The sequence below is a fragment of the Xylocopa sonorina genome, chromosome 9, assembly GCF_050948175.1.
Source record: "Xylocopa sonorina isolate GNS202 chromosome 9, iyXylSono1_principal, whole genome shotgun sequence".
Classification (NCBI taxonomy): domain Eukaryota; kingdom Metazoa; phylum Arthropoda; class Insecta; order Hymenoptera; family Apidae; genus Xylocopa; species Xylocopa sonorina.
Genome location: NC_135201.1, coordinates 12,189,848 through 12,217,419, shown reverse-complemented (window position 1 = coordinate 12,217,419; position 27,572 = coordinate 12,189,848). Strand labels below are relative to the sequence as shown.

The following is a 27,572-nucleotide window of genomic DNA, read 5'->3' as shown; positions in this document are numbered from 1 at the left end:
CTACCGGAAGTGAATAACTTTAACATTGTTTTGAAAATACGAACCGAGACTAAAATTGGGCCCTCAAATGATTTACAATTGACGCTAACATATCATTAATTATACAGTATTCGTAGACTTAAAAAATAACATTTTTCATCTACAGCCAAGTGACTTTTAATATCGCACAATTTTCCCCATTAAATAATGTACATAGGAGAATTCGGAATTAATACGAATCGTATATAAATTATTCGATATATCTCTCTTGTTAATTAGAGGATAAATGAAGGAAACTATCGTTAAAATCTTATTGCTAATAACTATGAAGAGATTGTAATTATTTTTCATACACGAAATTATTGCGTAAGTGTGTTATGCGCTTAAAGCGGAAAATAAGTCATCGATAGTTTTCTTTAAAGAAACGCAGCGATAACATTATTTCAATAATCTTTTTAATATTCTTTATACAAATACATTCATTCGCATCACAAACATACAATATGTACTTACTATTATGTTCAGTCAATAATTCTGTTCACTTTACTAATATATAAAAAGATGGAAGATCAAATGAAATAAATTATGAGAACTCTTGCTTTTTTTTTTTTATCGAGAATGGAATTAGTGGCTTTAAAATATGATGAACTTAATGAACGAAATAGCTTTTATTATATCCCTTGATGTGTCGTTGCGATAATATGATTAGAAAAGACAAAAAGAACAGTGAAGTGCTGCAAAGAACCACCAAAGGACACAAACGATTAGTTTTGTTCTCTGTACAACAGACCCCATATCATTGATCGCAACAATCACGGTTGCATCATTCAATGAATCATCGTACCACTATACATTGTATAGTTATATAATTAGAAAATTATAGTCTTATGCGATACGAATCTTGATTATAATTCATCGTGTTTCTCCTCATCTTTTTCATCGTCATCCGCATCCATGTTTATGACTTTCTCCGACTCGGTTTCCGTCTCCTCCGAGGATCCGGATTCTTCCTCTTGCACCTCTTCCTCCTCAGGAACTTCGTCGAGAGAAATACCTAATGTCTTTCTCATTAGCTGCTCTACGCTGTCTGCAAAATTGGCAGTTTCTCTGAGCATATACCCTGATCGAAGAGTGGCCGTTCTGAACATCATTAGGGCCATGTCTTTCGCTGTTTCATCAGTGGTGTCCACTTCTACTCTGCGCAAAAGTTCCCTTATTAGCGGGTGTCTTGGATTAATCTCTAGAGTCTTCTTCTGATTCAAATAATAAGTTTTCTGAGGATCGTCAGTTTTCTGGTGAGCATTTGATATGGCCAGTCTCTCCATATTCCCTGTCCAGCCGAACATACTGGCAACTAGAGCACACGGGGAGTCTGTGAGACGTTCGGACACTTGAGCTTTGCTGATATGATCCTTTAAGACATCGTTCAGCCACTTAATCAAAGGCTCGAACGTGGTCTTCAAGTGTTCCATTCTTTCTTTTGCTTTTTCTCCTTCGTCGAGCGAGAAGCCTTCTTTGGCTACGTTTTGGAATTTCTTTCCATCGAATTCAGGCAGAGCAGAAATCGCATATTCGTCAACTGCTTCGGTAAGATACAGAACTTCGTAACCCTTTTTATCCAGCCTTTCGACAAATGGAGACTTCTTCACTTCGTCCTCAGAGGAGCCAGCGATGTAATAAATGTACTGTTGATTCGGCTTCATCCGGGACACATAATCTGACAATAGCGTCAGGCTTTTCTGTGTGGACGAATGGAACAATAAAAGCTTGGACAACCTAGCTCTATTCTGAGCATCTTCGATCACGCCCAATTTGATGTTAGTGCTGTACTCTTTCCAGAATTTTTCATACTCCTCCTTGGGAATTTTCTTGATCATATCTAGAACCTTCCTGATTAGCTTCTTTTTGATAACTTTGATGAGCTTGTGCTGTTGCAAATTCTCACGTGAAACGTTCAGCGGTAAATCATCGCTGTCAACGATACCACGAATGAAAGACAAATAGTTCGGCATCATGTCTGTAAATTTATCTGTTATGAAGACTCTCCTAACATACAATTTAATGTTGTCCGCTTTAGTGCCGTAACGATTGAAGCTATCGCTCGGTTGAATCTTCGGAATGAAAAGTAACGATTTGAAAGTAACTTCACCCTCTGCTACGAAATGAATCTTTGCTAGGGGGTCCTGGGTATCTTTCGTTAAAGCTTTATAAAAATCGTTATAGTCTTTTTCCTCGACTTCAGATGGTTTCAAAGTCCATATGGGCTTGGAATCGTTCAGTAATTCCCAGTCCCAGACGGTCTTGTCAACCTTTTTTGTTTTTTTCTCTTCCTCCGCATCTTCCACCTTCGCATCGTCCTCCTCGTCTACTTTATCTTCGACAGACTCTTCCTTTTTGCTCTCCTCAGCCTTTGATTGTTTATCTTCTTCTTCCATTTCTTCGTCTACTTGGACGACTTTGCTACTCCAGAGATAGATGGGGAAGTTAATGAATTGGGAGTATTTCTTTACGAGATTCCTGATAGTATCTTCCTCTAAAAAGTCCAATGCTTCATCCTTCAGGTGTAGGCTTTAATAAAAAAAAATCAATTGTATTCAATTTGTATGAATTTTGTGAAAAAAAAAGGAAGAATGTATCTTATTTACCTAACAGTTGTTCCTCTCTTCAATGTATCTCCTCGTGGATCTTCTACAATACTGTAGCTGCTGCTGTCGGATTGCCAGATATACTGCTTATCATCGTTATGCTTAGAGGTGACTACTACCATATGAGAGACCAGGAAAGCTGAATAGAAACCAACTCCGAATTGACCGATCATATCGTTCAGATCCTGAGTATTTGAAGTTTCTTGCATTTTGCCCAAGAATTCTGCAGTTCCAGATTTTGCAATCGTACCAAGATTATTTATTAATTCATTCTTGGTCATGCCAATACCAGAATCGGTTATACTCAATATCTTGTTCTCTTTGTCAGTTTTTATTCTAATTGCTAGCTCTGGATTAGTATCCAAGACATTCTTATCGGTAAGAGAAAGCAGTCTAATTTTATCCAAAGCATCAGACGCATTGGATATCAATTCCCTCAAGAATATATCTTTGTTGCGATATAAGGAGTTTATAATAAGTTTCATAATACGATTGACCTCAGTTTGGAAAGTAAATTTCTCAGCTTTTTCTTTCAGTTCCTTTATCTGAGCAACGTTCAATCCATCTAGTTTTATTGCCTCCTCCTCCCTTTGAACCACCTCATTGTCTGTAGAATACATATGTTTGTTAATTTAATTCATATAAATCGCCACATTTATTACAATTAATCTCGTTTAAGAATTATTTTTAAGTCTGTACGGTAAACGACAGAATAGTGAATTATGTAGAGTAATTATTGTTATGCATATCGCCAGTTTCATATCGCCCATTACTATAAATTCTTAATCAAAATCGACCATCGCAGTGTATAACAGAGGGTACGATTTAGAGGATTTCTCACCTGTTCGAGATCCTTCGCGGCTAGCACCCAGATCATTCTCCACGGTTCCAACATTTTCCTCTGCTTCGTTTCCCTCCGCACTAACGAATCCTGAATAACAAGGATGTACTTTTAAATACGTTCATGTTTAACTACGATTAACGCGTGCACCTCCAATATTTTTTTCGTTCGCGGCTACGAGCTTCTTGTTAAACTTACCTGCGAAAAAGAGCAGGGCGAACAGTAATATTAACGTTTTTTTCATCGCTGTCGTGGATGACTCGCGAATAGTGATCGAGGGAAGAAAAGAGCGAAAATATTTCTTAATTCAGTTCAAACACCTCGCTCCACTGTTTTACGCCGACTGTCACACAATCTAACCCGCGACACTTTGATATACTAAGAGTAGTCCACAGCTATCCACCAATGAGATGAACCCACGCAATGCACGTCGACCAATGGCGTGCGAGCCGGTTGCAGCTCGGTCCAAATGTCTTTTCGTCATTGGTGGATGAAAGCAACATATGGCACTTGTTATTCCAGAATATTCCGTTAGAATTACCTCCTTTCTTTCGATAAAACGCTTACTAAACGATTATTTCTTGTACGCTGCTAACTATTTATTTTACTGTAAAAAATACGCTGAGATAAATAACACAAAAATACGTGCTGTTGTATTTAGAAGGAAATATCTAAAAAAAATTGTCGCTGATAGTTATCGACAGGGGGTAAGTCTGAATTTCACCAGTCGATAATTTACCATCTATCACATGATAAAATCTTGTCGATAATAAAACATCAATAAAATCAATTCAAATCTTCCAATCACTTTGTACTCCTTTATCAGCAATATTATAGTATATATATAGAATGGATTAGATTACAAATTGCACATGATATGTGTGATTTATATTATATACGTAATATTAGCATATCAGTGTGTAATTTCATGAAATTGATATAATTATTTTTAGATCCAAATGTGTATGTATATCGATCTATGATTGACATGTACATCTCTCTGTACATATATCTCTGAAGGCCAAAGTAATATTGTTACACTACTACTATGTGTGAGGCGAGATAATTTCACATATATGTATGTCATTCGATAAGGAAAATCTACCTGAATAAAAACTGAATACAACTTTTATACCAACGTAATTACGCAACGTTATAATATCATTGTAAGGTTACTGGTCAATACTGAATATAGATAGATATAAACCTATAGAGGCTGTACGCTCTATTGGGAGCAGCTGTATTATTATCGGCAGGAAATTATCAGTGACTGATCAAGCGTGAATTTTTTCCGATACACATGTTGTGACATATCGGTCGTTATGGATACGTTTCCTACAAACCATTCTACCGATTACACACATTGAACACACCTCGTTTTAATACGTGAATATGACTTGTCTGTTACACGTGTAATCCAATGTGTGTCTTCCTATAGAATATGCGGACTTCCGTCGAGAGGATCCCTTGTCACTACTCGTTTTGTGGTTCTCTTCTGAGGAGCCTCGAATTTCTAATTCATTCGTCATAACCGTCAGGTGATCAACATTTTTCAGAGAACCGGTACATGTAGTTCCAACATCACTATTTGGATATCACGGTAAGCTAAAATATAAAATTACCACTTACTAGTATCTTGTTTTTAAATGAATGTAACTGGCATAGCTTTTCTGACTGCATTTCTGAAAACCTGTCGCACTTAACTTGATTGATATTTCCCATATAACTTCGTTTTCCATAAAACGATATTTGTACAAAGTATCGTTTTGCTATTGCAATATCATTTCCTGCATTATCGATACGATATTAAAATAGCAAAACATTTGTAACAAATTTTAAATCTTAATTTTCAAAGCGCCAAAAATCCACGAACATACCATCTTTCTCTGTTTCCATCCAACTAAAATTATAAAGACAAAAATTAATATTTGAATGTATATAATTGGACTGAAGTAGTTAAGATTGGTGATAAATTCCCTAAAATGGTCAGTCTCAGTAGATTCGTTTTACGTTAAAGTAACTGAGGAGTTAAAGAGTTGGATGCAGATTTGTTTTCCCTCTCTCTTGGACACGTGAGTCATAGCCATGAGTCATGATATAGATTTCTCTTTCAGGGATGTTCCTGAACAGACCTCAAAGCGCGACGACCAGACAAGAGATTGAAATGATCAATAAGGCCCAACGGGCCCTGCACAGCACCACGGACAGCATAGAGAAACTTCGTTTGCTCTGCCTAGCCAGGGGTGCAAATGGCATCCTTGGCCTGGGTAGGTAAGTTCTGTAAATGTTTTTGGGGCTATTTTCGAAAGTTATCAATGATTTTCATCGTATTCTACTTTTTATAGAGCATTCCGTCGCATGGACGAAGATGGAAATAAAAAGTTAAATCTGGAGGAATTTACTACTGGCCTTCATGAGAGTGACTTGGACGTTCCGGATGAGGAGATCCAGGAAATCTTTAACGCCTTCGATACAGACAACGACGGAAATATCAGTGTCGATGAATTCATCGTTGGTATAAGAGTGCGTGTAATTTGTACAGGTATGCGGCTAGTTCGAATCGATAACCAGGTCAAAGAAGAACATCATTCTTTTTCAGCCTCCAATGTCTCAAAGTCGCAGAAATGTAGTGAGTCAAGCCTTCAAGAAATTAGACAAGACAGGCGATGGTGTGATCACGGTCGAAGATCTGAAAGGTGTTTATAACGTTAAGAATCATCCTCGTTATATCAGCGGCGAGGAAAGTGAAGAAAGTATTCTGAATAAATTTCTCGCAAATTTTGAACAGAATAACACTAAAAATGGCATTGTGAGTATCTCTTTTCTTAAGAAAACTGTTTTGAGCAGCGCTATAGCCTCAGTGGTTCTCATTGCAGGTCACAGAAGAAGAATTCATGAACTATTACAGCGCGATCAGTGCCAGCATCGATCATGACGCTTACTTCGATCTTATGATGCGAAATGCTTATAAACTTTGAACTTTTACACAGATTTACAACAATAGATGTTTCACCAGTTCCATTTTGATCAGCTTTTCATCACTTATGACTTCGACGATTAATATCAACCTTTGAAGTATTCACACGGCTAGTATAGACTGATAAAAAATTCATACATATGAACTCCAGGCAATTTACGGAAACTTACAATCAGACTTATGTAATAATTCATATCCACTAACCTCACCTGAAGGTTAATTTCCATACAATGCAATGAAGCAGCAACTAAGCTGCTCAACAAAAATATCAAAAAGATAATATGTTTCCGTGAAAATATATACTTTGCTTACTCTGTATCGATCATAGTAGAATATTTCTCAATCTGATACGAAATCTTTTTCAATTTTGCACGTGTATTTAATTGATTCTGATAATAGGAAGTATCCATATGTTGAATATCCTGTAAGTACACATATATATATATATATTTCAGATTAGTTTATTGTAAAAATGTTCTTACTTTTTTCCTTGTCCTTCATTAAACTGTACGGATAGTTTTTAAAAACGGAAGGTTGGTTATAGGGTCCAATAGAGTGAAAGGAATTTATGTATCATTATTCGAAGATGTATACTAAATAGACTATTTCAATTAAACATATAATGGAGACTAGTAGTATATATATATACATACCTTGCACCTAAAGTTAAACCTTAGGATTCAATATATTTTAAACTATCACAGAGTTATTTAAGTTTATTCTTAGAAAAGAATCCCTAGAAAAACGTTTCGTTGCTACGTATTATACCTTCTTCGGCTTCGTATAATTTCAATCTCCACTTAGCATTCTGTGTCTGAATTTTCCTTCAGCAAGCTATTTTCTTTTAAACATATCGATAAAAATCGATACTAATTCGATACTTAATATTTTTCGATTAATTACCAATTCATGATAATGGTAGCTTATCAAACTACTTTACCATGAAACTACTCAAATAAATCATCGGCTGCATCACTTTTATGATACGTGTGATACTGTTTGTGAATGAAACTTACGATTTGAAAAAAAAATACGGAAAGAACATACTATTTAATACAATAAAAAAGTGTCTTGCATCGGCCGGGAATCGAACCCGGGCCGCCCGCGTGGCAGGCGAGCATTCTACCACTGAACCACCGATGCTGCTGTTGAAGACCATTCTAAAATATTTGTACAAATGTTCTTAATGCGGTTTATATTTAATGTATAAGAAATAGCCAAAAATAGTAAACTACTTAAACTCGACATAAAGTACTTTCCAAAAATAGTAAACTACTTAGACTCGACATAAAGTTCTTTCCAAAATGACGTTCTCGCATATAAACTTAACGTCTAATTTTCACGTGTGAGTACATTGATTTCGTTTGGCTTCGATAAAATATAACAATGCAAATGTAAAATGTATGAAAAGAAAAAAATATATACTCCCCGACGGGGAGTCGAACCCCGGTCTCCCGCGTGACAGGCGGGGATACTAACCGCTATACTATCGAGGATTTTTCGACGACTTTTGCCAAGTTATGTTCACATAAGTGTTATGCAGTTTATGCAAGGTATGCGTTACATATCTGGGTTCCCTATATGGTCTCTCATTTATGTTTGCTTAAGATAAGCCAATTTGTTGTAGTATAGCGTAATCGTATCGGATATGAGATTGTTTTGAAACCACCAGTATTTCTTTACTTTGTTAACGCGATGTTATGAATACTTTTTAATGGTACACCAACCACTACATCATCGAGGATTTTGTAACCACTGCTGCTGAACTCTGTGTACATAAATATCATTATGGTTTTATGTATAATACATGTTACAAGTATTGTGTAACGGATACTAACCACTATACTATCGAGAGATTTATAGCGATTGCCTTTGAGTTATGGGTACATTGTACAGTTTTATTACCATACGGTAGTACTGGTCATAAAATAAGAATGCAAAAATAATAACCTCCCCGGCGGGGAATCGAACCCCGGTCTCCCGCGTGACAGGCGGGGATACTAACCACTATACTACCGAGGAATTTTACAAGTTATTTTTTTTAAATTTTCTTCATAAATAACCTAATAAATATACATCCATTTTTTTGTGTTTACATATGAAATATTCTATACGAATTATCCAAATTTTGTATTACCACAAACCAATCAAAACTCTGCAAGTTTCAGCGTAAAACATCAAACTGTTACTAGAGAACATAAAAATCTATATATATTTCTAATTTCATTGATGAATTTTTTTTGTCCGCACCGTTGGCAAAATAATAATTCCACGGCATAGCTAGCATATTCATTACTTGTTGTACTGAACAGAACATTGTATCGTAACATACGTGAAACCGGATCAGAATTAAAATAACAACGTACTTAGGTACATATAAGCGGAGCGCACGCGCTTACTGGCTCAGTAGCGGAGTATCTCTTGCCCATATCGCTACGGCCCAACTCTGTCCGCAATTTTCTATATTGCTGGTGTCTCGTTTGCCTTCTGTGCCTCATCCTTCTACTGGTCTGCCGTGCAACGGTGACACATTAGTGTACACTTCTCATAATAAACAGAGTGCATATTGAATTCACAGAATGCCCATGCAGTGACACACCAGCAGCACGGGGCTAAAAGTATTTTCTGTCTCGTGATTTCGTCGTATAGGTACATACATTTTTCTTGCCAAGAATCTACCGAGGGAGAACATTAAAGACATCGTTAAACGACTTGACAAGTCCTTGCGAAAACTGTGCATCATCGAGGGAACAGAGATGACCAAGTACTCGGTTACATTTACTGCCGTGGTGTTTGTTTGCGGTAAGTTGATATAAGATATCTTCTGATGGCTCGTTTCGAAGCTTCACGGAAGTAGACGATTATTTCCTTTTTTTTTTCGCTGTATTTCTCCGTTGACAAAGTTCATGGTGATTGTTTGTAGCGCAAAATGTAACGTGAAGCGAAGCTCGAGTGTCAACCAAGAGAAAAAGACACGTAGAAGGACTCGATATACGTAGGAAAGTTGCATGTGCAAACTCATGCTTACGAACGGTGGATTTTTATTGAATTCATATTAAAAACTGCTGGTCTGTTAGTAAGGCCAGGGTTAGATGTCATAAATGTCGGTTCGCTGCGTTCGCATATACAGAACCTGTATTATTTAACGTTACCAATTATGATCGCAATTATTTATGCGAATATCATTCGATATGCTTGCTGTTGTTCCATATCGATTAGAAAATTAGTAAATCTTGAATATTATGTTCAATTTTGTGATCACGGAACGATAACGATCTTCGATTGTGTTTCAGATAATCGATAACGATACATTATTGGACTTAATGTCAGCCATCGTATATAAAATATACGATTTTAATTAGATTCACGCCGTTTATGGGTCTTTAATGGTTATTTCCCTATAAATTATTTGCAAATACATAGTACAATGATCGTCGCAATATAATTATTATCGTAATATAACCGCATCCTTTCTTTGTGCCGGTCAGATTCTTATCGTTATGATACACGTGTGACGAATGCATAGATTGCACGTTGATTCAGCTTCCGTACTTTGTACTGATGTTCTGCATCTAGTGGTCGGGATCGTAGATATTGAACACCATATGGTGTGTCGGAGGACAAAGAAAATAGAAAAATAATAACCATATAAGCATATAATTCAACCTACCCGTAACTGAAATTTATCAGATTGAAACATGAGGAATTTCTCTTGAACGAAACTCGTTTAGCGAATGTTAGCACATTTTGCTAACGAGTAAACGATTGCTCAAATTGACCAAACAGTAGAACATGTAAAAACAGATGACAAACTTAATAAGATAATAAAACATGCCTTGTTGTGGATTCGTCACAAAAAATATCGTATATGTTTAAACGTATCTTCCCCGTTGGTCGAAGTTTTTTATCATTGACGATTCTATGCCTGTCATAACCTATAGAAAAAAATTGATGAAATGACTTTTTGTCCGCAACTATGCAGATAAAATAATAAGATAATTGGTGACGATTCCAAAGCAAATCGCGACAAAGTCCACACAGGATGACGCGTTTTTTCCTGTTCGAACAGGAAACGCTGCAAAACAAGACCCTGAATATATGCAAAAATAAATAATTTTAACTTTAACGTTTTATAGAAAGTTTAAAAATATAATCGATAGATATAAATGATTGTTAATTTAAAAAGTTAATACCTATAAATTGATGTACCAATGACAGATTGTTTATTTTTGTTTCAGCATTTCTGCCACAAATCAAATCTCAAGAAAATTTTCCAAATGCAGAGGAAATAGTGCACCATCTAAATCTACCAGAAGGTACAGACATAAATCAGATTAATTCGTCTGTGATAAACGTAGTAGGAGAAGTTCAAAATGTTTTCAAACAAAAATGTGAGAAAAATGGGGGAGAGAAAGCATTTGACAATGTAGTCGATGCTGCAACGAAACTAGACCAGTGCCTTAAATCGTTTGTTAACTTAACACAGTTAGAGAAGGAAATGGGAAAATACAAACTCACTGGAGATTTGGATTTATTGTTCAAAAACTACTGCCGCAAAACGCCTACCCTCAAAAAATGTGTTAGTAACTTCACAGCGGCTATAGATCCTTGTTTAGAATCAGAAGAGAAGGAAAATGGGAAAATAATTCGAAATATTACAGACTCTCTCTTAAACTTTGTATGTTTCAAAGAAGGAGATCGCATTGCGCGTAAGCATTTTTTTGTTAGATTATTTGCAATAAAATGCTAGCATTATTTCCAAACATTGCTAAAAGAGATTCGTATTGTTTGTAGTTTTTATAGCTGCTCAAGGACCAGAGTGTTTGGAGTCTAAGCAACAGGAAATGCAAAACTGTGCCAACCGTACCATCGGACATTACATACCACAAATTGATCCTAACAATGCAACTCTACCAGGATTAAACAACTTACCATCCCTTGTTCTTGGAGCTTCAGAATGCGCGTAAGAAACAACATATCTGTATTAAAAATTAATGAAAAAAGATATATAAATGTTAAATTAATTCTGTGACATTTTTGCAGAGATATTATGAAGCTCCAAACCTGTGTCATAAAGGAATTGGAAAAATGTTCAGATCCCACACCAGCAAACATCGTGGATTCTATTTTCACTTTCATCCGGCAAGTAACACCGTGTAAAAATTTTACGACCGCTGAAAATTCTGCTTCTACTTCTACAGTCAGTTACCTGGTTATGATCAGCATAGTAATTTCATTATCAAGATTCGTATGGAACTAATGTCAGTGAAATTTATACGCAAAGAAACGAGATTTTGAACAATAGATTGTTTTTTACAACTATGAATTTCACTATTTAAGACTAGCTCACGATCAAACGAATCACATTAAAGAATGTGACATTTTTGAAAGTACATATTCAAGCGTATAACAAGAAGATGTCTTGGGTCTAAAATTTTTTCTACTCCGTTAATTCGAACATAATTGTACATTACGACGACCCAGGTGCTTCACTACGGACTGACATATTTGTAAATACGTCTATATAAATATGTGAACTCAAGCTAATTACAAATCACGATTAAAGTAGATCCTAGACCATTCTTCACTTTTGCTACTCTTGGGATATGTTTAATTTTGTATTACATAATCGAGGAAATCCGTACAAACTTGTAACATAAGTACTACGAATTACATGCAATCGTAAGATGTACACATTTACAGACATCACTTACAATCTTACAACATTACAACTGTATCGTACGTTTCCTGCGACATTTATTTGTTCGTTGTACATAACCCTACATTACATCCACAATAAAACTTTACATTACCATAAATTACTTTTTATATTCAAAAATATAAAATAATATATGAACAATTATGAAAACTGATTTGTCATCCTTTTACTCTCGTTATACGACGATTAAGGTACGTATGATGTAACAGTACAAGTTTATACACTTCGTTTATATATTAAAATTGTTCATACCTTGACGATAAACGTAATTCGAATTGATGTTAACACCATTATAATGCTCTATTTGCGTGATACATTAATAAATAGATGCTACTGAACATTTTCTGCAAGAATATCGCGAAAAGCAACACATGTTTCTTCCGATGATTCTCTATAAACAGACGCTTCGCAGGAGTTTACCAGTGCGCGTTCAAATTTCAGTTATTCTCGTAGAACAGCTCGCCTATTGGTCGACTCGCGATATACGAAAAGAAAAATGTCGCGCATGCGCAGTGAACGTTTCGGGGATTTTCGTCCATGTTCGAGTAGGTTCGCGATTCGTGAGAGACAGTGCACTTGAGAAAGCCCGTCGCAGGCTGTCTCGACGTGTATGTTTTGAATAGTTCGCAACATGTTAATGAGTTTTTATCAGATTCTAATTAAAAATTCATGCAGTGCGTTCAGTATACGAAAGAAAATTAATAGTGCAAGACATTTACCCTCTTGATCAAGTATTTCTCTTAGTATCAATTGTGCAATAAGGAAAGCTGAAGAACGATGCCAGGCAAAGGGGGCAGAAGAGGAAAATCCGGTAGGAGAACTGTTCTATTCTCTTCCGTTTCGCGTCTATCTTTAGTTTATTTCCTTAACGGATGATCGCTCGAAACAAATATTCCAGATTAATATCGATGGAAAGACCTGGATCGAGCAGCCACTGAACACCTTCTTTATTCAATTATTAGCATTCCCTTTCAATGACTCATCCCGCGTTTAAATCTCGTTTATTTCATTCTACGTCATGGTCTGGTTTGTCAATTATTTCCATTTCTCTTTCTTTCTTTTTTTTTTCTTTTTTTTTGAACAATATCATGCGACAGAATCGCTGATCGATCGTGTGGCCTGAAAATCTATTTAGATGCACGAAATTCCTGGCGATATTTTTCAAGGTGAAATAACGTAATATATAACACCAGTACTTATCCCCATGTGACTTTCATGCTTTTCGCACATGGGTCTGGGGTGGATGCGAGATATGCAAGAAAATTGGATGCTCGAACGATCGAGATGAATCGCCAGCTCGAGTCGAATTACGAAAATACGTAGTTTCGTCGATGAAATTTGCTGCGCTAAAATCACGGACGTTACGATCGTGTGCAGAAGATGGCTCGATGCTCTTCCGGATGTAGCGAAAGCCTTGACAGGGTTAGGGTGGATGAATCGTGGTTTTTAAGAAAAGAACCATGCTTTCTCTGAATCATTTCCATGCCAAATTTAGATCGTCACGCGTAATTTGAACGGCATCGATGTCGTTTATTATCCACTTATCGTTGTATGTTAAACATACAATATTCCCGATACTTAATCAATCCATTCGCAACTGCGAGCGTCGCGTTAGCTCTTATCTTATTCGTTGCGTCCGATAATTTCAACAAAAAATTCGTTAATGAAAACAAATTAAATTCGAAACAAAGAGAACAATAAGAGAATATAATTTTATAGAATTTGTTACTAGCGATGTACCTGTGTGTCGCGCGCGCGCGCGCGCGCATGGGATAAATTATACGCTACACGCATTTTTATGCAATTATTAATGCCTCTGAAAGGAAACGCATATTCATTCGTATTATGTCACATGTTACAATAATTCTGATTTTATGAACTAAGTAAATGTTGCAAAAAACTATTTTGTATCTTTTACTGGTATTAGAAGTAATTCTGCATGGATTTGAAAAGATCTTGCGCAATTCCATTGCACATGTTAAGGTTGTAACACGTTTCAAGAATAACAGCTGTTCAGACTTGATGTTGCGCAATACGGTATTCATTTTCAACAGCTTTTAACTGTATTACCGATCATTTAACTTTCAATTTCGATATGAATATTAGTTAATTTATTATTCAGTGTACCGTAATGCTAAAAGAGGTCTTTTTTATGTAGGTCACGGTGGGAAAAGAGCGGAGTTAACATCCGACGAAGATTCAGTCAATAATGATGCATGCAGCGTATCCAGTAGTCAGTCTGATAACCGCAGCATGTTAGATGAGGTGAACGATAATGAGGTAGATGAATTTGCGCAGCAAGAGGCATTTGAGGAAAAATTGAAGGAGGCAGTCGATGGTCTAACACAGAAAAGCGCGAAAGGCAGAACGATTTGCTTTAATGGAATAGGGAAAATATTTGCTTTGAAGTATGTCCCAGATTTTGTGGAAGATAGAAAGATGACTATCACAGACTCGATAGAAAGAGGTTTGAAGAAAGGGCGCAGTGAAGAACAATCATCAGCAGCCAGATTAAGTACTTTGCTTTGTGTTCAATTGGGAATATATGAGAGTGCAGAAGTAGCCTGCAGGAATTTAAAAAGTATCTTGACTTTTATCGCCTCGGACACCACAGCTTCTACTCAAGCACGTTCAGAGGTAATATCAAGAATAAGATAACAGTTCAATTTACACATAAATAACAATTGTGGGTTGTTTATTTGTAGTGTTGCTGGGCTCTCAGCATGAATCAATTCCTATCGGGTAATGATGCGGCTGACACCATTGAAATTGTCCAATTATTATCCGGTATCTTTTCTGGTTCCTATCTAAAAGGCAATGGTGCTATAGCGACTATTTCCCCAGAAATTGCAGCAATGCACGCTGCGGCAATTTCATCGTGGACTCTTCTGTTAACGGTCATGTCCCCAGCTGATATATATAATTTGATTACCAGCGATAGAACCAATACTTATATGCCGTAGGTATCATTTAATAAAACTCGAAGAATTGCGCCAAGCAATAAAAAACAATTATAAAATGATTTTATTTTGTTGTAGATCACTGAATAAATTACGCGAGTTATTAGAGTCGCCGCATTTGGACGTGAGGTTGTCAGCTGGAGAGGCTTTGGCTGTAATATTTGAACTGGGACGCGACTTCTGCTGTGATTACGAGCAAGATTGGTCGTTAGATTTAATCGATGTGTTGAAAGAGCTAGCTACGGATTCGAACAAATATAGGGCAAAGAAAGACCGTAAGCAACAGAGAGCCAATTTCAGAGATATACTTCGTTACATAGAGGTAAGTTTTGTAATAATAATTCATCGAAACACGCAGGATATTTACACAGGTGTTTTATTATTGACGTCTTATGATTGTCATCAGGAGGATGTTATACCAGAAGTTCACGTAAAATTTGGTCAGGAAATTCTGTATTTAGAAGGATGGTGTGCTCGTTCTCAATACAATGCATGCTGTAGATTACTTGGACCGGGTATAAATATTCATCTTGCGGAGAATCAGTTGCTGCGTGAAATCTTCCACCTCGGTAACAAAGTTTTGCCCATACCGTTGAGCCAGAAAACGACTAAATTGGAACGGGTAAATTTCTTATCACTGACACAGCACAAGATACGATTAATTATGAGATGACTAATTATTATTAATCTTATTACACTCTATAGACATTAATGAATGCAGCTGCCTTTAAGGCACGTACTATTCAACGTAATAAAAATCGAGACAAACGATCAGCAGCCTTGGCACCGTGATTCTTCAACTTTCTGCTTTTATACGCTAGAGAAAGATAACAACATGTTTTAAAAAATAACAAAAACTCCAAACACTTAAATTTTTATTTATTATAACCGTTCTATATATGGGAAAGAAAAATCTATTGCGTGTACTATTATCCGCAGTGGTATGTTTTAAATTGTAAATAGAAACGAAGAGGAAAAAGTGCTATATATATTTTAGGTTCTGTCTCAATTTAATAGGCCGGAAATTCACTTTAATCCACTCTCAATCATAATTAAAAGCAATTGTTGTTAACAAAATTTGTTTAATGCTATTTACATTTTGTGTATATACAATATTAAAACATGTATATACGATAAGTGTTTAATTATTCTACTCGTTTTTTCTCTGTCAACTCCGCTAAAACTTAACATCGATTGATGATATTTTTAAAATTTATCATTGTGAATACAGTGTTCCACAATAAAGAATATTTGTTATAAATTTTAATGATAGTGCTATTGATGTAACTTTGTTAAGTAATATCTAATTTAGAGTGTACGCAAAATCGCACGTTACGTTTGGTCACCCTTAAATATAACTGTTTAAATAGGATAGCTCGTCACGTCAACGGGTTATAAATATATACCGGCATTGTACATAATTACATAAATTATGACATAGCATAGAAATTCTTTATTATACATTGTATGGTAAAATAAAATAGAGATACTTGCAACTACTGTTCTTTTATTAACAGAATATTTTTAATGACTGTACAAATCTTTGTACGCAACAATCCGACCTAATGAATTAATTTTTAATCAGTAGTAATCTCTTTAACATTTACATCATCACAGCTAGATTAACAAGTGTAAACACATTACACTAATTCGAAATAATACAAACTATGCACACCATACTTTTTCCACACGTATATGGATTTTATAAAGATATGTAATCATCATTTAAATTACGATGCTTCTGATATAAAAGATTTTTTTACAAGAATATTTCTCTTTTTCCTTTTTATATAAACTATACATGTAACTTCACCATCTGTTCTCTAAATTCCCTTTCATTTAGCATGCGCCACCTGTAATTCAATATTCTAGATACCTCTTTCTCTGTATTCTCGTAACTACAACTATTTTTTTTGATCCACTGATAATGTTCTGGTGACCAATTCATTAGTTTCAACCAGTCCCCATCGCATTTCTTTAGAATCGAATATCTCCGTACGTACAAACAACGCAAGCTCTTTGCTGTAGACACGATTTCTAAAATGGTGGCCGTCGATATTTTATCACGAATCATCTGTAGACAAATATTCACCGAATGTAAAAGTTTGTAGAGTTATTAGCCCAAACTACTCTTAGACTTTCTTTACGAGTTAGTTACACGTCATTTACAGATGTATTAGCTGTATGAAAAATAAATACTCAGGACCCCAAGGAAACCAATCTGTGCGTGGATTAATGTAATGATATATCATCGAGATAACGTTCGTTTAATAACCGAAAGCCTAGGCAAGTTATCAAATGTGTCATGGCAAAACATTCGCCTCCCACCGATTGGCTTCCAAGTCATTGATACAATAATTGGTCTGAATTTAAATCTGTCGCCTTGTGTACTATTGACAAATCAATGATACATTGCCACACAACACATGTACATAAATAGATCTGTAGAAGCGGCGAGAGAAGATTTTTGACATTTCGAAACTATTTCTTTTTAGAGTTTGTATTATATAGACAAGTATTACGGGACAACTTAAATGAAATCTTACACGAACAGCAATCAAGCCAATTGTATAAGAATTTGACTGCATGCCATCCACACATGTTCAGCGAATTTTGTTAGAGACACAGTGATTTTAAGAAAGCCACGATGCTACATCGGAAATTCGTTCAAGTACAAAATGATACCAGTGTATGAAGATTCGGACACATTTTGCAAAATTGCACTAGCGCTTCATCCAATCTTTGCGAGAACTTTTTTGACGCAAAGTATCTGGTCAGACCTTTGAATGCATATACCCTTATCGTCGATTCGAAAAACATTCCATGATTAAGAACCGTCGAGGATGAAATCTGCAATGTTTCATCTATATAATCAAACCCTGAATTATTAAGTAATTTTCGTTAATATTTTTTTTTTTTGTTTATGATATAAGCATACTGACCTGCGTATTTGGTGTATCTAAGACAATACTGTGACACGGAATATTACCATGTTCTAACAAATCATTAGGTAAAAGTATATCTGTGGGTTTATAACTTTCCACCTCGAAATGTACCTTAATATGAGGATTATTTTTTCTCATTTTTATCCAAGATTTTCCTGGCGGCTAAATATAGAATAAAAATTAATTACATTAAGATCGTATTTAATATAACGCATTCCATGCTAAAACAATATTACCAATCTCACTGTGGTGTCCTTTGGACTATAACGATTTTGGACAATGTGAAGATGTTGTAATTTAGTATAACCAAGTAAATCTATAATATCTTCATGAAGATTCTGAGGACTAATGACTAACACCTTTGTATAAAATGAATATTTCAAGTAAAAGGATCTGACCAGATAGAATTTAATAAATTTCTTACTGGGCTCAACTTACATTTAAATTAATAAATACTCCTACATGTAGAAGGGGACAATAATACCTAGTGGTATTGATTAACGTCAATTTTGATAATGTCTGCGTGCAATTCGCACAGATATCATCCATCAAATGTAAAGCTTCCTTACTGTCCAACATGAGGTCTATTAACTCTAAGTATCTTAAATTACGTAAATTACGCATCAGCCTTTTCAATGCTTCTAATAATTTTCCGCCGGTACCAAACAGTCTAATACTATCAGGATCGTCTCTGTTTGCCATGTTACAGGGAAACGTAAATTTAAGATGTCGAATATGGGTACCAACTCCCGCAACGGACGTATTATCCGACCCCTGTCTCTCCGTGTACCAAGATATCATATTCATGAATTCGTAAAGATTATAAAAGTTCAACATTGGCTCAAAAATTAGAGATCTGAAATTCCTTCCAACTTTGTTCAAACACGTCGATGTTCTCATATGATCTAAGACGTATTGCCAGCCGCTGTGGTAATTGAACTTGCCCCTAGTAAGCGTGTTATCTTCCAACGTAAAGCTGGACCAAACTCTTGGTAACTTAAAGGCTCGATACCACGATCTACATACTAGAGATGCGTAGTATCTTTCACGAATAGTTAAATAAGAAAAAATTTCCTCTAGAAGTATATCAGGCGTTCGATCCCAGCAGCTGTATTCTCTATTTGCTCTATCCTCTTCCGTGTCATCTTCGTCAATGTCTATGTATAGTGCTATGAAATCAACAAATGTCCAATTTTCTTCTTTGCTTACATTAATTTAGTAAATATACGTTCTTTAGTTAAAATAGATCCGAGCAGATTACAACAAGGGTTATTAAGACGGAACACGTCTACTATTCTGTAAAATCGATTCGTTCATCCCGGGAAATCTTCTCGAAGATATATAAATCATATGCAACACGTGGTTATATAGTTAGTGCTCTTAGTGGTTAATCGCAATTAGAGACGATAATTCTACGACAGATCGTAGTTATTCATTTTTTTTTTCTTTATTTTTTATTATGTCTTTTGACGCATAATAACCTGTCACCTCTGATTTCATTCTCACCTCTGTCCTCTTCGTCGAATTTCCAACAGCCTTTGCTCATTTTTGTTGCGGGTTCGTTACCACTATCGTACCAAGATAAACAATCAATTTTCGAACAAAATATTTTCCATACAATATTTCTAAAAATACACTAAAATTGGAAGGGGACATCGAACGTCTCCATGATGCAGTCGGTTGATATATTGTTAGATTTTCTTCGCTATTCGAAACGGTAGATTTTCGTACCGGTACAATTTTCGATGCTATTTGAATCGACCAATCAAATGATATCGATTTAATGGCCATTGATTATCGAGAATCTAAAGCTGGCATCAGCCATTTCAAAATATATAGGAATTAACTAGAAACTTTGGTCCCCTCTGCAGAAAGGTTAGAACTCGACGAATTAATTATGGCTCGCTTAACGATACAAGAATTAAATACATAAATTAGCCTAATGTTCTAACTGAAATAAGATGTTTATAATAATGGTGCACAGTTCTGTATAGGTTATGTATTTTTATATCCGTCCCAATAAGAAGTAACGCCATCTAGTGATATCAATTCTCATTGGTCAGTTGCGTTTACTTTGGTGTTCAATAAGGGGTTGGAAACGTGGAAATGGTCTAAAGAACAATTATTGATATTTACATTTAAAGGGCTAGATGGATGTATTCTCACAATGATTTTGACTAAAAGATTATTTGCTTTACGACAATTGTTACAAAATGCTAGGTAGGTTGTTGCACTTGTTTAATTATAGCGGTCTTTTTACTTAATTATGTTTTAGTTGCAGACAATTTAGCAATTCGGCGATTAAGAAGGGGTACGAGGGGTCTGGTAAAACTACAGTGAATATCATTAATTTAGCGAGCGACGTGAGCTATCAGGGGCAAATTTTAATAAGCAAATGTTTACCGGTACGAAAGAATGTTACAAAATTAGTTAATCGAATTATATGTCAGCGAACAGTTTATTCTTACAGATTGGATTCAAATTATCTAATGACTCTGTTGTACTTGGTCCTCTGGCAATTTGTTCCAATGCACTTTTATCTTGGAACGTTAGTTCTGCGAAGGATATAAATGAAAAAACGTTATCCTTGTTCATTGCCCTACACCCAACATTGGATCTAGTCGTTTTAGGCTTGGAGACTAATTACGAATACAAAAAGACTTTAGAGATGAGAAAACATTTGATAGAGCATAATATCAAAGTCGAGATACTTCCAGTGCATCAGGCTTGTGGTATATATAATTTTTTAGCATCCGAGGGACGATACGTTGCAGCAGGCTTAATACCTCCACTAGAAGAGGAGAATGATTTCTGGAAAAATAAGACTCCAGAGGCGGAAACAAAACAAATAACATCTGAATAATCAAATAACATTTACAATTGGCAATAGAAATCAAATGGATAAGACTATATTAACAAATTATAGTCTCATTCATAATGTATGCTAATAACAATGTTATCGTTGATAAGTGTAAAATGAAATTTGTATATATTAATAAAATTCTATATTGAATTACAGACATAGTAAACAATTTCAAAATTCATATTGTATTGTATGTATAGTGTGGACCAAAAGAGAGAGGAAGGAATAAAGAGCAAGTGAGACAGAAGTTCAGATGGCGTCATAAGACAACTTTCTTATGCCGCGTATGCGCGATTCATTTTTGGTAACGTAAAATCAGGAGAGTTACGTTATTGTTGTGCTGTGAAAATAACCTCACGAACTTAATAGTAAGTGTAGTACGGTTCATGTGTTCAGCTGTAATACGATTTATGGAAAGGTGTTTTCACAATCATTTCTTTTTCCTAGATGACTTTGAAAAGCTTTCCAAGAGGTGGGAAGATCAATCTAAAGAACAAGCCCACAAATTCAGTAAGTTTATCATAAAATTGTTTATTGTACTTTAATATTTTATGGCTACCTTCTAATTAACAATTGTGCTTCTTGTAATAGTTACTCAATAAGCATGACAAAGTCAGCAAAAAGCATCGTGAAAAACAGAAAGGAAGGAAAGAAACTGAGGAGGAAACAAGTCTTGTTTCTACAACTGTGGAAAGATTGTCCTATTCGACGATATCGGAAGGATTAGTAGTGTTAGGATGCATTTTTCAAGTGACAGAGTATGACTTGATGATATCTTTACCAGGCGGTACAATTGGCCGTGCTCAAATAACGGATATTAGTGGATCTTATACAAATCTATTGCAAAGTTTAATTGAGTTGGAGAACCAGACAAATGATTTTAAACCTTTACCAGAGTTGTACTCCTGTGGGGATTACGTTGTATGTTATATAAAAGCTGTACAACCACAGGAAAAGTGGCAAATTGCAATTTCTCTTGAACCTAGGTTGATAAACCAAAATTTGGATGTTACTTACGTAAATACTGGCTCGAAAATAGTGTGCTCCATTAGTAGTATCGAAGATCATGGTTATATGGTAGATGTAGGTGTAGCAAACGTGAGAGCATTTATTCCTACTGAGGAATGTGATAACGACAAACGCTTGTGTAAGTAAATTTTCATATACATATATGGTAAAACTAACAGTCGTAATGCAAACTTTTTATTTAGTTCCAGGTAAACAGCTTTTCTGCCATATTAAAGAAGTTAAAGCAAGCGAGAGTGCATCGACGGTCACATTATCTTTAAAACAGAAACTTGTTAAGGGGGTGAACAAGATAGAAATCAACTCATTGGATAGCTTGACACCAGGCACAAAATTTAACCTCAGTGTAAGGAAAGTTCTCTCTAATGGCCTGTACATATCATTTGGACAAGACTATGTAGGATATATTAATCAATTATATCTGGATGAACCTTTGTCAAAATATGTAAAAGGACTGGAAATTACTGGCACGTTGTTGTACGTTTTACCACTTGTTAAATTTGCATACTTCAGTTCCACATTGGATAAACCTAAAGGCAATACTATCGAGCCTGGCCAGGTTGTAGAAAACGCTGTGGTCTTGTTTAAAGAATCTAATGGAGTAGTATTGCAGTTAAACAAGAATGACGTACGAGGATTTGTTCCTCTGAAAAGATTAAATACTGACATAAATAAAATAGTTGAAAAGTTTGTACCTGGTACTACACACAGATGTAGAGTACTGTCCTACAGCTGGCTGGACCGAACTTATGTTTGTACTATGGAACATTCGCTGCTAGAACAGAAATACTTTTCACTAACCGATTTCAAACCAGGCGATGTGATGAACGTGAAGATCACTAGTATAAATGAAGAAACTGGTTTCGTGAACGTGCAAACTGGTAAATTTAACGGGCAAATTGCACCAGAGCATGTATCCGATGAAGGTTTGAGTGCTTTGAAAAAATTCAAAGTCGACAAAGAGGTGGAAGCGAGAGTACTGTCCGTTCACACTGGCCGAAATAAAATATACTTTACTTTGAAGAAATCATTGATAACTAGCAATTTGCCTGTTCTAGCTGACATAAAAGATGCAAAGCCCAAGTCAAAACATCATGGGACCATCATCCAAATACATAAAAATGGATTGTTAGTTAAATTTTTCGGGAACGCCATAGGCTGGATTCCGCATACAGCTCTGGACAAGGAGGCATCGAATGAGAATTGGAATTATTCCATTGGACAAACGATTTTGGCAAAGGTCGAATCGGTAAATTTAGAATCAGGAAAAATATTTCTTAGCGTGGTCGCTCGAACAACACAGCGTGTCAAGAATAATATGCCACGGACAGAAGACAACGGAATATTAACGCAGGATAGTCATCTGACCTCGTATCAAACTTCCCATGGCACAGTTGCAACTGAGAATAAGGAGAAACGAAGTAAGAGAAAACGAAAGAAGCAAAAGCCTGAAGAAATTCTCGAGACTGAGAGTTCTGATTCAATACAAGTTAAGCAGCAAAACATAGAGAAACCCAAGAAGATTAAACAAGAGAACAAGGTAAGTAAAGGTTTCATTAATGAGCAGAACAAGGATATCATTTTTAATACAAATACATATTTTGTCTTTCTTGTTTCGTATTTCAGCCACTCGGTCCACCTCAACACAAACCAAAGAAAAGGAAATCAATGAAAGTGTGAACAAACCATTTTTATACATTAATATTAAACATAAAAAATATAAACAAAAATTTTATTTACGCCACAGTGGCGCCATCTATCCGAAGATCGCTCAAACTGATCGCACATCGTTATCGACAGCGAAGTAAATTATTGAGACCGGTGGCGCCATCTATTCGAAGATCGCTCAAACTGGTCGCACATCGTTATCGACAGCGAAGTAAACTATTGAAATACTGGTGGCGCCATCTCTTTACGTGCAGTTGAAACTCAGTTACGAACAGTTTGAGCACTTTTCTCAGAGATGGCGCCATCGATCTTTCAATAATTTTTCCTAACAAAATTTGATAGAAGTCAGTAATTATGAAATATTTGTACCTTCATTATTTTTCTTCTTTTTTTTTGCTTAGTTTTTTTGTCACCTTACGTTTCTCCTTTCTGTCTTCAGACGATCGAAATGTGTCTTGCAATCGCTATGTATATTTCCACAGCTGCCCTTGGAATACTTTTGCAAATAATTATTGCGATTGGTATATTCCTGTTAAACGTTCTGGGAAAAGTCATACATATCGCTTACGCTGTTTTCCAACTCGTTGAAGATGCATTGTAACGTAGCTACGATTTCGTCGACTGCTATTGCTTATCTTCATTGTACTTGTGTTTCATTTCGATGGAAAACAGGCGACGACAGCCAATGGTAAAAAAATGATTTTATTAATATTAAAAATCTAAGTTACACAACGAATTCATCTCAACTTTGGACGGAATGGTAATTTCGATTCGTAGCGACGATCCTGCACCAGGATTCCGAGCTCCGATCGTTTACGCGTCTAATTCGCAGGCATCGTCGATACCGCGCTGTGTGGCGTCGTGGGACGGGAACCAGCGATAGAATGAGTGGTGGATGCGTTCAAGGACTGCATGGTACCGATCTACGAATAACCAAGAATAATTGGTACTTTTTGTTCTTACCCTCCACGTATAAAGAAAGTACATTTACCCTCAAATGCGCCAAATCTTCCAGCCTCGTCAGATCACACAACTCTACGTACAAGGAATAGACAATTAACCAGCCATAAACGGAGAAGCAAATGAATACCATCCACAGGATACACATAGCGATGTTGTAACCGAATATCATGTCATTCACCGTGCTGGAAAATATGAAAGCGAACAATCTGAAAACAGTGAAAGCAGCGAAACTGTACAGCCATGGGACCATCTTCTTTTCGTATTCTTTACGCAAGGCACTTATCAGCATCAGAGAAGTCGCTAACACCGCTATAGCCCAGAGCATGGTGAACAGAGCGAATACAACCAGAGCGTTGCGAACTGAAACGAAATAAGCTCATCAAACTGTTATGGTGCTAGTTCTTATACATTCTAAACTAAACAGCTGTCTCACCATGTCGATTGCCCACATAAACGAATTCATACGATATCATATAATAACCATAGTGAACCGATCCTGGCGCAGCTTGAGACAGGCAGTAAAGATCGAATATTGAGGTAGAAATTGCAAAAATGGCTAAGCACTGCGAGATGAAACAAGTTATTGGTCTCCGAAGTTATAGATCCGATGCACCACTGTTCGACCTGCTACTCACCAATGAAAAGACTGCTGTAAACATAGCGCCTCGTTGAATATCCAACAGGTAGGCGTGTGTCAAAATTGGTTTCTGATACCAAGGTATTTTAACGCTTCGCATCGAACGCGAAGACTTTAAATTCACGCTGCTACGCGTCGTAACGTTTGAGTAAACCGAAGTACCCATGTTAACTAATTTCTTCTGCGTATTTTCTGCTCGAATAGATCCTGCTTCGTTTCTCTTTACCTAGGTAAATATTATCTCACGTACTTTCTGTCAAACCACAGCTGTTTATGCGCTACAGTGTTAACAACGTGCGCGAACTTCTTTCTCGTCGAGCGATAAGTTTCATAAATGTAAACAAAGATCGCAGTCGTTGTTTTGATGATCGACGTCGATCACGAGCCAACGCCCGACGTTTTAAATCAGGGAATTAGATGCGCGTATAGGGACGCGGCATGAAAAATCACTAGGCACCAAGAGACCCAGATTAATTCCATAAGTCACTCGTTCTGTAAAACGTTCGTCACGTTTCTATCGTGTATTGTCTTTTCCCTGTTTTCACTGTGTTGAACGAATCGAAAACGATCACTGTAAAATGTAGAAAGCTACGCATTACGATCTTCTCTTGTGGTCGTGTACACCTCGTAGTGGAAACGCGGTCACAGTGTACAGTTGGTCAGCGCCACCTTGCCTTTTGTATCGCTTGCTACGTTCGCGCATGTACACTACATTTTTGGCCACATCGAGTCAGGAGAGTTTCGCTACTGTGTACCTTGGTTACAAAACAGTAGCGAGGCATGAGAAATCGCATAACCTAATATATTATTACTGGTTACAATATTTGTATCGATATTTACGTATTGCAGGCGGAAGAAATGAAGTCAGTCGCTCGATCTCGTCGCAAAAGGAATTTGGTACAACGTGATGGCCCAAAGAACGCACGTAACAATGTTATTAATTACAAGGACGAGGAGAAAAAGCCAAGGATACCCGAATGTGGATTTTTCTGGAATGAGAAACCAGAATCGAGTCTTGTTGAAAATAAAGAATCGTCTAGCGACAGTGAGGAGGAAGTAGAGCGAGAAATAAAGCAGAAAAGAAAGAAATTAAGTGCCGCTGAACGTAGAGAACAAGAAAGGATAAAGGAACGTGAGATTCGGCAGAGAGAAGAAGCATTAGCTAGTAACCAGTTACCAAATTCTGTAGATCAATTCGATAGATTGGTTCTAGGTAGTCCAAACAGTTCCATAATTTGGTTGCAGTATATGGCGTATCATTTGCAAACAGCAGAAATCGATAAGGCAAGAGCGGTTGCGAGAAGAGCTGTCAAGACGATTAATTTCAGAGAAGAGAATGAACGTCTAAATGTTTGGAACGCTTGGTTAAATTTGGAATCGAAATTCGGAACCCAAGAATCGTTGAATGATGTTTTTCAGGAAGCAGTTAGGTCCAATGATTCTCTAAAAGTATATAGGCACATGCTGACTGTACACACAGAGGCTGGCAGACAATTTGAATTAGAGAAAACAATTAACACAATGATTGGAAAGTTCAAACAGAATCCTCAGATATGGATAGACTGTGGAGAAGCATTGTTAAAGATAGGGTTAAAGGACAAATCGAGGCACATTATGCAGAGAGCATTGCAGTCTTTACCAGCATCCGAACGTATGTATATGCTGGGCTTGAAGTTTCTAAAATAAGATAAAAATACAATAATAATATATTAATTTTATGTAGATGTAAACTTAATGGCAAGATTCGCGCTTATGGAAAATAGATTGGGTGATAAGGAGAGAGCACAGACACTGTTCGAGCATATCTTGAGTTCTTATCCTAAGAGAGTTGATATATGGTCTTGTTACGTGGACGCTTTAATTAAATCTAATGATATTGACATAGCAAGGTAAATCATGTTCACTTTTAGCTTCCCTTGTTATTCTACAATGTAAAGAGAATGTTGCACTTACAGAAAAGTATTAGAGAGAGCGATTGTTCAGACATTACCACCAAGGAAAATGAAGACTCTGTTCAAAAAGTTCATTAGTTTCGAGGAACAGTATGGTACTCAGGAGGACGTAGCCCGTGTTCAACAGATGGCTGTAGAATATGTAGAAAAACAGTGTAATAAAAATATTTGACCACTTCCGATAATATAAATTTTAAATAAAACATTTACACATACACGGATATATATTCGTGGCTTAGCGAAGCATTGATCATACAAGACTTTGATCTTAATGCTAATCTTTTTTATACTCATCCGTATCTACTTCTTCGATTCGAGTACAATTTTACTTCTACACATGGAAGAACAGAAATTTACTTATTGCAAACGCACATTGAAACTTAGTTAAAACAACGTA

The 27,572-nt window shown here is 36.2% G+C and overlaps 8 protein-coding genes and 3 non-coding genes across 11 annotated transcripts; 5 read left to right on the top strand and 6 right to left on the bottom strand.

Moving 5' to 3' along the window:
- Positions 1 to 412: 412 nt before the first annotated feature.
- Gp93 (heat shock protein 90 Gp93) lies at positions 413 to 3,855 on the bottom strand. The gene is made up of 4 exons (XM_076901915.1): positions 3,664 to 3,855; positions 3,466 to 3,555; positions 2,625 to 3,231; positions 413 to 2,547 (listed from the first exon to the last, which is right to left on the bottom strand). Exons 1-4 carry the CDS (start codon positions 3,707 to 3,709, stop codon positions 885 to 887), a joined length of 2,406 nt encoding a protein of 801 aa, XP_076758030.1. The 5' UTR covers positions 3,710 to 3,855; the 3' UTR covers positions 413 to 884.
- A 1,076-nt stretch (positions 3,856 to 4,931) lies between these two features.
- Positions 4,932 to 6,757, top strand: LOC143427635 (calcyphosin-like protein). The gene is made up of 5 exons (XM_076901917.1): positions 4,932 to 5,065; positions 5,580 to 5,736; positions 5,811 to 5,988; positions 6,065 to 6,274; positions 6,342 to 6,757. Exons 2-5 carry the CDS (start codon positions 5,582 to 5,584, stop codon positions 6,441 to 6,443), a joined length of 645 nt encoding a protein of 214 aa, XP_076758032.1. The 5' UTR covers positions 4,932 to 5,065; positions 5,580 to 5,581; the 3' UTR covers positions 6,444 to 6,757.
- A 757-nt stretch (positions 6,758 to 7,514) lies between these two features.
- Trnag-gcc (transfer RNA glycine (anticodon GCC)) lies at positions 7,515 to 7,585 on the bottom strand. Its single transcript has one exon. It is a non-coding gene; the product is annotated as a tRNA-Gly (tRNA).
- Positions 7,586 to 7,866: 281 nt separating this feature from the next.
- On the bottom strand, positions 7,867 to 7,938 carry Trnad-guc (transfer RNA aspartic acid (anticodon GUC)). The gene has a single exon. It is a non-coding gene; the product is annotated as a tRNA-Asp (tRNA).
- A 454-nt stretch (positions 7,939 to 8,392) lies between these two features.
- Trnad-guc (transfer RNA aspartic acid (anticodon GUC)) lies at positions 8,393 to 8,464 on the bottom strand. Its single transcript has one exon. It is a non-coding gene; the product is annotated as a tRNA-Asp (tRNA).
- Positions 8,465 to 9,126: 662 nt separating this feature from the next.
- Positions 9,127 to 11,910, top strand: LOC143427006 (27 kDa hemolymph protein-like). Its single transcript, XM_076900791.1, has 4 exons — positions 9,127 to 9,244; positions 10,681 to 11,151; positions 11,237 to 11,405; positions 11,486 to 11,910. Exons 1-4 carry the CDS (start codon positions 9,199 to 9,201, stop codon positions 11,700 to 11,702), a joined length of 903 nt encoding a protein of 300 aa, XP_076756906.1. The 5' UTR covers positions 9,127 to 9,198; the 3' UTR covers positions 11,703 to 11,910.
- A 795-nt stretch (positions 11,911 to 12,705) lies between these two features.
- On the top strand, positions 12,706 to 16,022 carry LOC143427648 (interferon-related developmental regulator 2). Its single transcript, XM_076901944.1, has 6 exons — positions 12,706 to 12,972; positions 14,320 to 14,798; positions 14,867 to 15,120; positions 15,200 to 15,443; positions 15,528 to 15,743; positions 15,827 to 16,022. The coding sequence occupies exons 1-6, from the start codon at positions 12,939 to 12,941 to the stop codon at positions 15,911 to 15,913; spliced, it is 1,314 nt and encodes a 437-aa protein (XP_076758059.1). The 5' UTR covers positions 12,706 to 12,938; the 3' UTR covers positions 15,914 to 16,022.
- Positions 16,023 to 16,611: 589 nt separating this feature from the next.
- LOC143427647 (uncharacterized) lies at positions 16,612 to 19,831 on the bottom strand. The gene is made up of 6 exons (XM_076901943.1): positions 19,573 to 19,831; positions 18,505 to 19,235; positions 18,303 to 18,425; positions 18,064 to 18,228; positions 17,807 to 17,971; positions 16,612 to 17,195 (listed from the first exon to the last, which is right to left on the bottom strand). The coding sequence occupies exons 1-6, from the start codon at positions 19,610 to 19,612 to the stop codon at positions 16,917 to 16,919; spliced, it is 1,503 nt and encodes a 500-aa protein (XP_076758058.1). The 5' UTR covers positions 19,613 to 19,831; the 3' UTR covers positions 16,612 to 16,916.
- Positions 19,832 to 20,116: 285 nt separating this feature from the next.
- On the top strand, positions 20,117 to 20,929 carry LOC143427244 (NADH dehydrogenase [ubiquinone] 1 alpha subcomplex assembly factor 3). Its single transcript, XM_076901176.1, has 3 exons — positions 20,117 to 20,286; positions 20,342 to 20,471; positions 20,537 to 20,929. Exons 1-3 carry the CDS (start codon positions 20,234 to 20,236, stop codon positions 20,927 to 20,929), a joined length of 576 nt encoding a protein of 191 aa, XP_076757291.1. The 5' UTR covers positions 20,117 to 20,233.
- Positions 20,930 to 21,320: 391 nt separating this feature from the next.
- Rrp5 (Ribosomal RNA Processing 5) lies at positions 21,321 to 27,390 on the top strand. Its single transcript, XM_076901175.1, has 9 exons — positions 21,321 to 21,439; positions 21,521 to 22,076; positions 22,141 to 23,495; positions 23,582 to 23,631; positions 24,106 to 24,173; positions 24,785 to 24,912; positions 26,073 to 26,874; positions 26,947 to 27,112; positions 27,179 to 27,390. The coding sequence occupies exons 1-9, from the start codon at positions 21,377 to 21,379 to the stop codon at positions 27,345 to 27,347; spliced, it is 3,357 nt and encodes a 1,118-aa protein (XP_076757290.1). The 5' UTR covers positions 21,321 to 21,376; the 3' UTR covers positions 27,348 to 27,390.
- Pasi2 (Protein pasi2) lies at positions 24,305 to 25,416 on the bottom strand. Its single transcript, XM_076900239.1, has 4 exons — positions 25,222 to 25,416; positions 25,020 to 25,149; positions 24,615 to 24,946; positions 24,305 to 24,546 (listed from the first exon to the last, which is right to left on the bottom strand). Exons 1-4 carry the CDS (start codon positions 25,387 to 25,389, stop codon positions 24,445 to 24,447), a joined length of 732 nt encoding a protein of 243 aa, XP_076756354.1. The 5' UTR covers positions 25,390 to 25,416; the 3' UTR covers positions 24,305 to 24,444.
- Positions 27,391 to 27,572: the final 182 nt, after the last annotated feature.